The sequence below is a fragment of the Piliocolobus tephrosceles genome, chromosome 20 (assembly GCF_002776525.5).
Source record: "Piliocolobus tephrosceles isolate RC106 chromosome 20, ASM277652v3, whole genome shotgun sequence".
Classification (NCBI taxonomy): domain Eukaryota; kingdom Metazoa; phylum Chordata; class Mammalia; order Primates; family Cercopithecidae; genus Piliocolobus; species Piliocolobus tephrosceles.
The window spans coordinates 32,653,555-32,668,059 of NC_045453.1; the positions used below are offsets into that span (position 1 = coordinate 32,653,555).

Here is a 14,505-nt window from a genome sequence, read left to right on the forward strand (position 1 = left end):
CTCCACTTGAAAAGAGTTATATTGGTCCATATGGGGGTAAAAACCATATATATCATTCCCCACTGTGCTGTCATAACACTTAAGAGATGATTAATGCTACATTCTAATCATATAAAGTCCTTTTCCTCCAAATCTGTTGTATTCACTAAAAGCAGCAATAGTATTAGACTAAACGATTTGATGATTTTCTCATACTTACGCAGTATGATCTCTTTTTTCCACTGCCTGTGAATCAGGTATAACATCCTGGAGTTCATCTAAATAAAACAAATATTATTATATTTTCATTTTGTTTCATGCAGTTGGCAGTGGGATGGGGAGTTAGTATAGAAATTTATAAAGGTTCACATATTAGGATGAATGGATTGATCGATTTTGCGTCCTCTTAGACCCAAACTTCTGAGGAACAAAGGCTGTATATTTCTTTGTAACCTCAAAAATTCCTTGCACAAAGTCAAACAAATTCTTTGTAAATCTTTTTCAAATCAATGAAAGCCAGTGGAGTTAAAGCAAAATACAGGGAGAAGTATGTTTAAAAAAAAAATGACTAAAATTAAATTAAACCACAAGGTACTTACTAAAATTTTGGTTTGGGAATTCAACGTTCATATTTTCTGTGTTTTCTACACACTTAGCAGTTTTGATGTGCTGTAAACACAGGAAGCATGTTAACATAAACTTAAGATGTTACATGAAAACAATTTAAACGTTAGAGTATTAAGGTTTGAGTCTTTTAAATCTGCCTTGATATGAAAAGTTGGATACTATTTTTATATATTTCATAAACGTTATGCCCATTTCTGAATGTTCCCTATCCTAAAACACAAGAAGAAAACTATCACTGCAGATGAGGCAGAATATTGCATAAATTTTCTGATCACATCCACAGCTAGAATAATTCAGTTTTCATCTGTAACTGACAATTTCTAGACTCTCCATGAGAAATCTCTCCTGCTGCAACTGATTACATAGCCTGCTTTGTCGAGTTTGATATGGTCCATTCTTTCTTATATTTCACTTTTCCTGTTTTTTCAGAATTATCAGATATTGAAGAGGATGATTTTTGTTTAGTAAGTTTTTTATTTATAACAATATCTACTGCATTGCCCAGGTAACTTCTTTCCTACAGCTTGCTTCCCTATTTCCATAGCCAAAGATACACACTTAATCCAGATCAAATAGAAATCTGCCACTATTGTCAGAAAAATATCTCCATTAGTCTAAAATATTTTGCCTCATCCTGGCTGCCTCTCCTTCTTACTCTAGCCCGTGATTCTCCACACTGGGAGGGGAACGTTATGGAAATACGCAGGTGTGGTTTTGGTTGTTACAACGACAGAGGGTTTCTCCTGACAATAGGTAAGCATGATCCTAGCTAGGATGCCTATCATCCTACAACATTTAGGACCATGTCGCACAACTGAAAAATAATCCCCTTATTAAGTAACACTTAAGACAACTTGAACCATTACTTTGACTATTTTCTTGTAATATCTTCAACTTTCATACTCTTTCTGCCACATACCCATTTAAAATTTAAGAATCCATCATCTGTTCTCATCTTACTATCAACACCAAGGCTACTAAGCTTTGAGAAAATTGCACATATTTATGAACATATTTATGCTATAAAAGTCATATTTAAACTGGGTCCTCAACATTGTCTAACAGTTATTCTTAGGCCTCTCCGTTACATTGCACGTAGCTTTACATGTCCCTGAATCCTGTACTTCAACAGATCTCTAGGAGAAACTCACTATCTTCACCTTCAGAAAAAACAAAAGCTATTAGATGTTCCTCCTTTACAAGCTTATCTGCATCTCTGATTACCTCCTGTTTCTTGAAGAAACTATTCTCTCTTATCCTTTCCTGCTCTGTCTTTTCAACTACCTGGAACAAATGCCCTTCTCCTCAAATATCCATTTGACTCTTTATTGACCTTTCAAAAGTCAATTCTCTCTCCATATTTTCTTAAAAAGCATCTCCTGATCTTCACCCTCACATCTAGCTACAGGGTTAAGCACTTGACCCTCTACTTGGTTCCTACTGCATCCTATATGTGTGCATCTGAGAATGCTTATAACTTATTATCTAATTTTCATGCTAGATTTTGAGAAACTTAAGGACACAGTCCACTTGTATCTCAAATTCCTATACCACAGCCTTCCCTATAGCAGTCACTAATTTGTATAATAAACTATATAATTATGGCAAGTTCATTTATGCTCCCAAATGTGTAAATCAAGTTATAGTGAATATTCATAAGTTTTATTGTAAGCACAGTAAATGAGTCATATGCCAGAAGGACTCTACTTTCAAGAGCAATAAATGATACTTAGGGGAAAAAAAGGTAATGCTTTAAACAAAATGAGACATTTGCAGCTTGCAAAAGAAGTTAGTTAAATGCTTATTCCCACAATTACTTCAAAAAAAATTTTTAAAACACTTTCAAGGTAAAGTTACTTTATCTGTATTATCTCTCCTATGTCTTTCTTCTGATGGTCTAGATTTCAGTGATGCAGCATTATCCACTCCATTTTCTGATGTTGGAGAAACACTAGATTTCTCTGCAGAACTCGTCATTTGCAGTGGAGGTTTAATTCTTCTTCTTCGTGGTGGTATTGCTAAAAAGGAGGACAAGGATTGCAGGTTTTTTTTTTTTTTTTTTTTTACCTATTGCTATTGTTGAGGTACTTTTCAGATGAGGAAGGTAAGAAATGAACATTCTTAGATGGTTCCCAGGTTTCTGGCTCAGATAAGTAAGTGAATATAGATGTAATTTACCAAGATAAGAAGTGAAGGAAAAATTTGCAGGGAGGGTGGAAAGATTAATTTAATTTTGGACCTATTAAGTTTGAGGAGCCTGTAGGATACTAGGCAATTGGCCAGTAGGCAACTAGATTTTTAGAACAGAAGGTCAATGTTAAGTTGTCATATAGACTAAGGACTTTAAAGAAACTAGTACACGGTATCAGGTTTTTTAAAACTTTTACTTAGCTCTTAGGATGTATCAGGCACTGTTTAAAGTTTCATTAGATTCCTTATTAAATGAGTGATTTTTATTTAATCCTCTAAACAACTTGAGATACTTAAGTGCCACTTATAGAAAAAAACTGGTTCTAAATTTAGCTAGAGGATAACCTGTACAAAGTACACAGCTGGAAGTGGGGAGCTAAGTCCACCTGGCCTGGTTAATTCAGTGTTTTAACCAGTACGATATGCTGTGTCCTGCTTAAATTATAACAAATTATTGTCAAATATTAGTATTTTGAACACTGTTCTGTTCATATGTTAGCATTATACTTTTCCTCCCATTAGAAGACATTTGTGGTTCATATTTTATCAATTTTTATATACCAAACTTATCCTTTATGTAAATTATGCTCAGATTTCCTCAAATTAAAAAATGCCTCCTTTAAAATAATTGTTAGAAAACTTTTAGAACTATAAAACTTACATGTGTTGCTGAAAAGTATTGGACTTCTCATAGTGTATCTATCTGCCCCAGAAACAATCATTGATGCTTCAGACATTTTTCTTTTGCTGGGAGTAATTATCTGAAACCATGATGAAAAACAACCACTGTAAACACAGTCTTTTTGAAATTAAATATCCTGCAATTTTACTTATAACATTTTGCCTTGATACATGCCAAAGATACATGTTTTTTTAAACAAATAACACAATATCCATAAATTTCCATGTTTTAGGCTGATATAAAGGTTCATCTTCATGTTTGATATTAAATAAGTAGCCAAAACAAGTAAGGAACACTGTTTTAAATAATATTTATAGAATATCCATACCTATGAAGTACAGCACCTTTATACGCTAGCTGAAAATATTTTATCAATATTGAGCTTATCTAGTTAACCATAGCTTGCAATTTCCTATTCTATACCATGAGGATAATGTTTGGATTACATCTTTATATAAAATTATTTTGAGTGCTTTCATATTAAGCTTTCTTCAAAATATTCACACATTTTTGAAAATTGTACTAATAATCAGTGAAGGCTAAACTGGAGAAGTAGCTGCAGGAATTCATAGATTCGGTGGCACATAATTTAGTGGTTCCAATAAAGATTTGTTTTCTCCCATATCATCTCACACTGATTTATAAGAGGGACAGAAGTAGATAAACAGAGGCAGGGACTACAGGAGACAGGAGTTTCAGAGGATGCCATGTTAAGAAGTAGATGGTGACATACTGCATAGAGGCATAAAAGAGCTGGTTTTAAGGCAGCTGTCCCTAGAACAGGGGAAAAAATGATGCAGTTGTGAGTATGTATATGAACTGTGAGGGAAGGATGGAAAGGATAACAGAAAAGAAAATTATAAGATTAACTAGAAAACAAGCTTCTGAGCCAAAAGATTTTTCTTAGAGAAATTAAGTTTTTAGTGGCATAGTGAATGGGACCTGAAAAGTTACTTATTCATATAAATGCCTCAAACAGTTCATCCTCATTGAAAACAGAGCACAGGTATTTAACAGTAGTGTGGTGTTTTTCAAACTTTGGTGCGCTTAAGACCTTTCCAAGAGTTTATGATTCAACAGATTTAAGGTGGGGCTAAGAATCAGCATTGTTAATAAGCACCCAACATGATTCTGACATAAAGACACCAAAAATAGCTTTCATGTGCTAATTGTCTAGGGGAAATAAATGACACTTTTAATTTAATTGAGAACAAAAGACTAAAAAACAAAATAGTAACATAAACACACCAAAGCGTATGGAAGTGCCTGTGAGAGTTATAGTTACCTAAAGGTGAGAGATTAGTAACAACTGAAATAATCAGGCAAAGCTCCATAAAGAAAGCAAAAAATGGGCCGGGTGCAGTGGCTCATGCCTGTAATCCCAGCACTTTGGGAGGCCGAGGAGGGCAGATCACCTGAGGTCAGGAGTTCGAGACCAGCCTGGCCAACAAGGGAGTCCCTGTCTCTACTAAAACCAACCAACAAACAAAAAACAAAAATTATCCAGGTGTGGTGGCAGGTGCCTATAATCTCAGCTCCTTGGGAATCTGAAGCAGGAGAATCACTTGAACCCAGGAAGCAGAGGTTCTGGGAGGCGGAGGTTGCAGTGAGCAGAGATTGCACCACTGCACTTCAGCCTGTGTGACAGAACAAGACTCCATCTCAAAAACTAAATAAAAAGAAAGAAAGTGGAAGACAATGTGGTGATTCCTCAAGCATCTAGAACCAGAAATACCATTTGACCCAGCAATCCCATTACTGGGTACATACCCAAAGGATTATAAATCATTCTACTATAAAGACACATGCACACGTATGTTTATTGCAGCACTATTCACAATAGCAAAGACTTGGAACCAAACCAAATGCCCATCAATGATAGACTGGATAAAGAAAATGTGGCATATATACACCATGGAATACTATGCAGCCATAAAAAAGGATGAGTTCATGTCCTTTGCTGGCACATGGATGAAGCTGGAAACCATCATTCTCAGCAAACTAACACAAGAACAGAAAATCAAACACCCCACGTTCTCACTCATAAGTGGGAGTTAAGAACACATGAACACAGGGAGGGGAACATCACACACTGGGGCCTGTTGTGGAGTGGGGGACTAGGGGAGGGCTAACATTAGGAGAAATACCTAATGTAGATGACAGGTTGATGGGTGCAGTAAACCACCATGGCACATATATACCTGTGTAACAAACCTGCACGTTCTGCACATGTATCCCAGAACTTAAAGTATAATAAAAGACTTCCTACAAAAAAAAGATTTGTAAAATGTTTTAAAAGGAAAGCAAAACAAGAGAAAGTGAAAATGAACAAGACTTGCAAATGTAAGTATGCTTTAGATGGGTAAAGCCAAAAAAAGAAATAATGTGAATGAAGATCTAGAGGCATGAATGAACATGGCATGCAAAGAGACAGTAAAGCAAATTACCTTACAAAAGGGGAGAAAATATATTACAGTTTTAATAGAAAAGGTAAAATTAAATTATACAAAGTCTCAGAACTGAGCCAAAATTTATTCAGTCAGTGGGATGAACACAGAAATCACAAACCTTTTGGAGTAGAAGAATGCTATCAAGATACTGATATTTAAGGAAAATCGCTGATTATATGGGGTATCTCATAGGATAAAACAGTGGTGACAAAGTCCTACAAGGGGGCTACTGTATTAACCTAAGTGTGCTGAGATGAGTAATGGTAGAAGAAATAAGAAAGAATGGATGTGAGAGATAGATACTATGAAAGAATAATCACAAGCACCTTGGTTCCAGATATAAGGGGAGAAGAGGCTGGAATCAAGCATGTTGCCAAAAAAATTAGGCAGATATTTTTGTACTGAAATACAGATGCAGATTTTAGGCAAAAGATAAAATGTTTGAGCTTAGAGTTCAGGAAAGGTCTTGAAGAGACATAAAAATGGAAATACAGAAAAAAAAAGTAGAGATGCAGCTATAGAATTTTGAAGAAAAGTCTGCTACATTTTAAGAGCTCACATCACGAATATGAAAGCAGCTCTCTAAGAAAGAAGGCAACAAGATGTTCCAAAAGCTGGATATCAAGGTTTTGGGTTTAGAGCTAACCCACAAAGAGGTATAGAGAGAAAGTTTTTCTGATGTACTAACAGAAGCAGAAAGGGAACTGTGGTATACAATGGAAGCTGAAGGAGAGGACCTTAAGAAACAGAGGGCTATCAACAATGTCAGGTGTCACAGCAAGGTATGGTGGTAGGGGTTCCAATTATGAGAAATGGTTCTCCTGGATGTGACCTAGAGGAGGTCCTTCAATGGAAGAGGAAGAAAAAGAGTAAAAGAAAAAACCTTATACTCTTTTTTTTCTCATGCAAATAAACAGAACATTATACATTACTATCTACATTATAGCCAAATGGAATGATAGAACAAAAAGGATAAATGCAAGAAGCAGGTTATCTTATCTCTAATTTGTAATTTACAAGTGTAAAGTATATCTTGTTCTAACCCCATACATGTACACAATTTGCTAAGACACACACTATCTTTTGTTTGCATTTGTCAAAGGTAGGAGAAAAACTCTGAAATGTGATTAATCAAGGCCAATAATATATAAATTATAGATGCTTCTTTCTGTACTCATATATAGTAATGATTTGATCAGTGGTAGTTTTATAAGCCAGTATTTTGACACCATCTTTACCTCAAGCTGACTATCATTTCTATTCCCTTTGTTACTGTTTTTGATATATTTTGAAGGTTTAGCAAATTCCTTTGGGGACTTTGATTTTTCCTTTAAACTAACGAGTTCTCTGACTGGTGAGATTTGACTTTCTGGCACTAGAATCTGTTGGAGAATATGAAAAAAAAGTATTAAAAACTGCAAACCACAGAAAGTAATCAATAATCACTGGATGTCTTAATAAAGCTTATACTCATCTCATTCAAATATCAATTGTTTCCCTTTTCTATCTATGTGCTGTTAAAATTTTTACAAAGTGATCCAATAAAAAGTATCCATGTTTTCAAACACTAATAGACATAAAACAAGCTTGGCATTAATCTAAGGACATTTACTGCTTTATTAAAGTTTTAAAGTTACTAAACTGATATTTATTAATAACCCCACTCTTTACACTAAAATTATCATTTATAACATGTTTAAACATCATATACATTTTATTGGGGTACTGTTTATATTGAGACCATTTGTTTTCTATATATTCACTGTCCAACAACACCTTTATTCCTGTTCTATTAGTTATGGTTAAACTTAGCCCAGTGATAAAAATCAAGTAAGTCTGAGACATACCTGTGATCCACTTGCATCAAAAAGTATATGCAGCGATGTTTTGGCAACTGAAATACCTTGTTTTCTGATAGATTCCTAAAATTAAATCAATTCACAGTGATGACATTTTATTTTCTTTCCATTTTTTGTATGTCATTTTATATTTTATTTTATAAAATAAAATAATGTACTTTATAAAATAAAATAATGTAATTATTTTCTACCTGTTTTCCTCCAAAATTGCCAAATATCCCAAATAATTACTTTGCATATATGAATACCTTCTCAGAACACTGCAATCACTCCCCATTAACCAGTCACCTTAGCTTGTCATTTGTGAGGAACCCTTGTTCTAATATTCTGCAACACAAATCTTTTGTACTATTCAAATTTGTCCGTTGAATATCTCCCCAACACATCACATGAATTGTCACCTTAAATTCTCAGTTAAATATTTATAAATATATCTGTTTTATATATATATAAATTTATAAATAAATTTATAAATATAATCTCAGTTAAAAATGTAGTTAAATTCTCAGTTAAAAATATTTGCCTCGTAATGTCTTCTACATGCCTGGAAAGTATTTTATCTAAATACTTTCCTTCAACTTCGAAGGCCATTTCAAGTCCCATATCCATAATGATGCCTATCTCCAAACCTGACTCTTTATGAGCCTTCTCTTTCTTCAATGTCTACTACTCTTGTTCCCTATGCCATTATTTACTTCTTCTTATGTATCATAGGTGTAATTCTCACGATGTTTAAAATCTTGAAAACAGTGCTTTCTCTCATTTTACTTTTTAAACACCTGGCAGAAATTCATTAAATGTTTTGAGCAGCTGCTGCCAGTTTTGTCATCTGAGATACTTTCTAATGGGTATCTCAACGGGTATGACTAACAAGCTGATGACTCTTCACCAGTACAAATTTAAAGAACTAAAATCTACATTTTAAGAATTCTAGAAAGGAAAAAATGCAATAAATCTTATAACCCCAAACTGAGTGTTTCCAGAATTATGAAAACAGTAAATATTTATTTTTCCAGAATTATGAAAACAGTAAATATTTATTTTTCCAGAATTATGAAAACAGTAAATATTTATTAAGTTTAAAGACTTACCCTATGTTTGTTTGCACCAAAAATTTTTTGAGTCACATTAGTGATTTCTAGTGATGCATCAAAATACAAAAGCAATTCTTTCCCTTCTCTTTTGCTAATTTTTACTATATTTTTCAGAATTATTGTTAGTAGCTTCTTTGATTCTGTCACTGTATACAAACAAATAACGCTGATTAGTTTATGTTTCGGTGATACTACTCTGCAAGTATACTATGAATAAGACATGGATGTAGCATATTAATTGAATCAAAATTCAAATTCTCAATGTTGAACAGTGTTTAAATTAATCAATTCTGGCACTACTTACCTAGGTAAATAAATCAAGTCAATTTAGCTTTCCTAGCCTCAGTATTCTTATCTATAAAATACAGGATATGGCTATACTTGATAAGATAGAGTCCCAAATACATTCTGGACCCTAATAAATTCTTAATAAAATATTCCTTGAACACATCTGAGAACACTATTTTCTTAATTTAAACAAAGGCAAACAAAAACACCTTTAATTCCATATAATTACCATGTTTCTAGACATATGCATATAAACATTTCTATTAAATCCACAGTTGTTCTAACATGCTGACAATAAACAACATTTGATAAAAATTAAGTGTCAGGAAATTGTGAATTGAGAAGGATCTAGCACTTGGCCTCAATGAACTTACCAATCCAGTAAAGAGAGAATACAGCAAATACCAGTTTATAAGAAATAGTCACACTCTCCCTCCCTACAAAAGTTACCAAAAAATTACCTGGCACCTAATAAAAGGACGTGTATTACAGATCAGAGGCCACCATGCTCCTGTCCTACTTGTGGCAGGAATTCTATTGCTGGATGAGAAGTCTCTAACCCTGCCTGCAGGAAAAAAACTGAGGGAGCAGGATCACACAAAATAAGGAAATTTATCTCTACATCTGAAAAAGCTCTGCAGGCTACGCCATGATGTGGCCTAAGGGACAAATGTCCTACAAGCTATGAAATGTCCTGATTGTTATGAGGCCTACCCAAGCAGAAAATGTTTTATTTGCTTTTGCAAAAATATGCTCATGAAACATTCACAGTAATGCCCTTTGAAAGTACTAAGAATTAGCAATTGCTTGAAAGTGGTAACCATAGTTTTAAACTAACAGAGTGCTAGTAGTTTTTAAAAGTTAAACAGTGACAAGTTTTCAGGTTTCAGAGATGAAAATTTAGGTGGCTTTAAAGATGATAATTTTTCATGTTTTGATGAAAATTAAAATATTTGTTATTTTTAGGTCTATTTCTGCTGATTGTTTTATTCCTCTGATATGCATTTGACTTTTTTCTATAGCTTACTGTAAATTATATTAAATGTAATATTTGCTTTAACTCCTTGCTTGTACATGGTATTAGAAGTACTTCAAATTTACTATTTCGCTGAATGCTTTGTGCCTATTTGTACAAAAATTTGTCTGCCTATGTTATGGCTACTTATATAGAAATTTATGAATATTTGTTACATTTTAAAGATTGCTTTGTTGAAATTCCTGATATTTGCTCTGTCTGCACTATATAATGGCTTGGTTTCCCTTTTAATTAGTTAGCAGTATTACTAGGATACAAGAAAACATTGTTGTGTTGCTTGCTATAAAATGCAAGTATTTATGGATATCGATATATCAAGATTTTATAACATAAGAATAAATAGAGAAGGAAAGAGTAAAAACTCTTCTCTCAAAATTGGCTATGAATGGGGAGAAAAATATAGCTTCAGGAAGACATAGGATAAAAGTAGGCTTTTTGTTTTATGATATAGACATTTGAGCCCATTGATATACTGAGAGAAAAGAGGTACTGAAAGGAAGAAGATACAAGAAATATGAATTGATGGAGCAAAGACTTGGAGAATATGTATGGAGAACTCGGACAGATTACCCTTCAACAAGAGTAGATACATATCTTCTCTTTACAGGAGAGATAAAGGAAGATACAGATGCAAAGATGTTTGGAGATGGAGGGTCTGCAGGGCCAAAATGTAGAGGCATTCTTACCTGAAAAATTCATGTTCTTCTGAATTACCACATCATAGTGAAAGCAAAAAAGGCAAGGTTCTTAAAGATAACTTAAAAATTTAAATAGTAGCTATTAGAGGACTGGAGAGGGATGGCAACTATGGACATGGAAGACTGCCAAGTAGCAGTGAGAGTCCAAAGTTGGAAGCTGGAGACTTCCACTTCTGGGGAAAATATAGGATATTGTGGCAGGCTAATATCCTGTTTTAAAAAATCAGAAGGATTAAAATATCATATGTTTAAAGGTGTCAGAGAGCTGTACATGTAACAACATCTCTGGCCTTTTTTTCTCTAAGGAAATTTGCTAATTCTGTTTGTAGGCTTAAGAAGAAAACCTCTCCTGGAGAAAAGAAGACAAGCAAGTATTTAGTGAGCAGCAGTGCCTGGAGTAACAAATAGGACACTTAAAAGCTTTAAAGGCATAACTAATTTTCTCTTCATTCTGGGGCAGCACAAGGAGCTGGACCAAACCTGATAAAAGGCAGAGTTAACTAACAGTCTCAAGGGCTTGGAATCAATGTACTGCCTGATACATGTATCATATTCAGGCATATACTCAGTGTCCCACTCAAAATATTTGCCTTTGGACTGAGTAGAGTGACCGGCTGGAGAGCTGAGCTGGAAACCTCTAAGAGGCAGAACTGTATCTCCCACAGTCTCTCAGGTTCAGAAGGCACAAATCTAATAGGCTCATCATCAACAGACTGGGATGGCCACACCTGAGTAACAGAAGCAAACAAGACAAAGAGTAAATTTAAAACTAGAACTAAACACAGACTAACATCCATGATTGGATCAGGCCTTCAGCCCCTCCACCTAAGAAGAAAAAAAGAAACTCTTCTGGTGGAAGGACTATCTGGAGCATCTATCGTTCCTGTATATGCATTATCTATCAAAAAATTACTTGACATGCATAGAGACAACAACACATGACTGATCAAGAGAGGAAACAACAGATCTTTTAAGAAGAAGACTATATTAGTCTGCTATAATGAAACACCTGAGGATGGGCAACTTACAAAAAAAGATTTATTTGGCTCATGGTTCTGCAGGCTGTACAGGAAGCATGGTGCCAGTATTTGCCTCTGATGAGGGACTCAGGAAGCTTTAATCATTGCAGAAGGCAAAAGGGGAGTGAGTGTGTCACATGGCAAGAGAGGCAGCAAGAGAGAGATGGGAAAGTGCCATACTCTCATTAAACAACTAGTTTACCTGAATTAACAGAGAAATTGTCACCATGAAATAATTATAGAAGAAAAAATAATCCTCTTCACCCTCAACACCAACATCATAAACTAGGCAATTATGTCTGCTCTTACAATTTCTACTAACATTGTACTGAAGACTATACAGCCAGTACAACAAGGCAAGATGGTAGGAGGGACTGACCGTAAGAAGTGTTAGGAAGGATGTAGAACAAATGGAACTCTTAAACACTGATAGTGAAAATGTAAAATGGTAAAATCACTTTGGACAATATTTTAGAAGTTTCTTCAAAAGCTAATCATATGCCTGTGGGTCTGAACTAACCACTGAACTCCTTAGTATTTGCCTAAGAGAACTAAAGACATTTTCAGAAGTAATTAATTATACATGAATATTTATGGCAGCATTTCATAATAGCTAAAAACTGGGAACATTACAAATGCTCATCAACAGGTGACTATAGAAACCAAATGAAGTATTATCTATACAATGGAATAACACCCAGTCAAAAAAAAGAATAAACTACTGATACATGCAACATGCTTGAATTTTTTTTTAAAGTGTTCTAAAAGAAAGAAGCTGGACAAAAATTGCTACATACTGTATGATTCCATTTATATAAACTCTAGAAAATGTAAAAGTATCAAAGATAAAGAAAATATCAGTAATTGCCTGGGGGTAGAAGGATGGATTAAAAGAAGTACAAAGAAATTTTGGGGGTGATATGTTTATTAACTTGATTGCCATGATGGTTTCACATGCATAGACAAATATGAAGAGTTATCAACATCCTTAACCTGATGAAGGTTATCTACAAAAGACTTTTGGCTAACATCATGCTTAATGGTAAAATACTGAATGCTCTTTCCTAAGCAAAGATTGGGAAGTAGGCCAAGATGTCCACTTTTATCACTTCTATACAATATTGCACTGGAGGTTCTATCCATTGCAATAAAGCAACAAAAGGAAACGAGGGAGGAAGTGCATAAGGATCAGAAAGGAAATAGTAAAACTACCTCTTTTGCAGATCCCATGACTGGTAAAATTAAAGATCTATTCTATTTATAAACATATAGACAACACTTGGGAACAAATTCATCAAAAGACTTATACAGAGAAAACTATGAAACACTGTTGAGAGAAATCAAAGACCTAAACAAATGGAGAGATACACCATGTTTATAAACTAGTTACTACTGTTAACATGTTATTTATCCCCATATTGAGATACACCATGTTTATAAACTAGTTACTACTGTTAACATGTTATTTCTCCCCATATTGATCTAAAACCTGAGTCATAATTCCAACAAGCAATCGATAAACCTATTCTAAAATTTATATAGAAGCTCAAAAGGCCTATAATTTCCAAAACAGTATTTTTAAAAATCACAATGTTGGAAGACTTACACTGACTTCAAGACTAACCACAAATCTACCATAATCAAAACAGTGTGGTACTGACATAAAGAATAGTAAGTAGACCTATGATAAATAGAACAGATTGGAGGACCAAGAAATAGACACGCTATTACAGAGTCATGATTTTCAACAAAGAAACCCAAGAAATCCAATAGAACAGAAAAGCCTTTACAGCAAATAATCCTGGAATAACTGCATATCCATATGAAAAAATGAACCTCCAATCTCTACATCACACCTTAATCAAATATTAATTTGAGATAATACTCCTAAACATAAAAGCTAAAACTATAAAATTTTTGTGGAAAAATAATGGAACATCTTAGTGATTTAAGACTAGACAAAAATTTCTTGGGTCACAGAAAGCAGTAACCATAAAAATAGATCAAGTAGATTTCAAAATTTAAAACTGCTCACCAGATATCAATAAGAAAATGAATAAGCAAGATACAGTTTTGGAGAAAACATAGAACATATATCTGTCAAAGGATTAGAATCTAGGATACCTAAGAACTAGATAGTCCAATAAAACATGAACAAAATATTTAAAATATATACTTTACAAAGGAAGATATATGAATGGCCAGAAAGCACATGAAAAAGTGCTCAGTATCACTGTTCGTTAGAAAAATGCAAATAAAAATCATGAGATATTATATGTCTATTGAAATAACTAAAATATGTCTTAATACCTAAATTTGTAATACTACTAGTCTGATTTTGTCCACTAGTGTTATGCAGTTCCAGTTACAGGATTGGAGAAACCAGATATTCAGATTTAATCAAGCAAATGGGATGGAAGGTCAGGAGCCTTGAACATAGAAACAAGAATGACAAACTGGATCACTGTTTCTAGACTAGACAGGGAAGGAAGTAAGTACAGGTGTAGAGTTGGGAGATTAGTAGGGAAACATGAGATCAAGGAATTTGATGAATTTCTGAATGTGAACATCTGAAAATACTTA

At 34.0% G+C, this 14,505-nt stretch overlaps 1 protein-coding gene across 1 annotated transcript in view; it reads right to left on the reverse strand.

Moving 5' to 3' along the window:
• Positions 1-14,505, reverse strand: part of SYCP2 (synaptonemal complex protein 2) — a 58,255-nt gene that overhangs the window by 28,051 nt on the left and 15,699 nt on the right. Inside the window, exons 14-20 of the mRNA XM_023231980.2 lie at positions 8,879-9,027; positions 7,776-7,850; positions 7,167-7,310; positions 3,458-3,557; positions 2,464-2,624; positions 579-648; positions 200-257 (exon numbers count right to left, since the gene is read on the reverse strand). Of these exons, the coding sequence (XP_023087748.2) occupies positions 200-257; positions 579-648; positions 2,464-2,624; positions 3,458-3,557; positions 7,167-7,310; positions 7,776-7,850; positions 8,879-9,027 (757 nt within the window). The remainder of the gene's footprint in view (positions 1-199; positions 258-578; positions 649-2,463; positions 2,625-3,457; positions 3,558-7,166; positions 7,311-7,775; positions 7,851-8,878; positions 9,028-14,505) is intronic.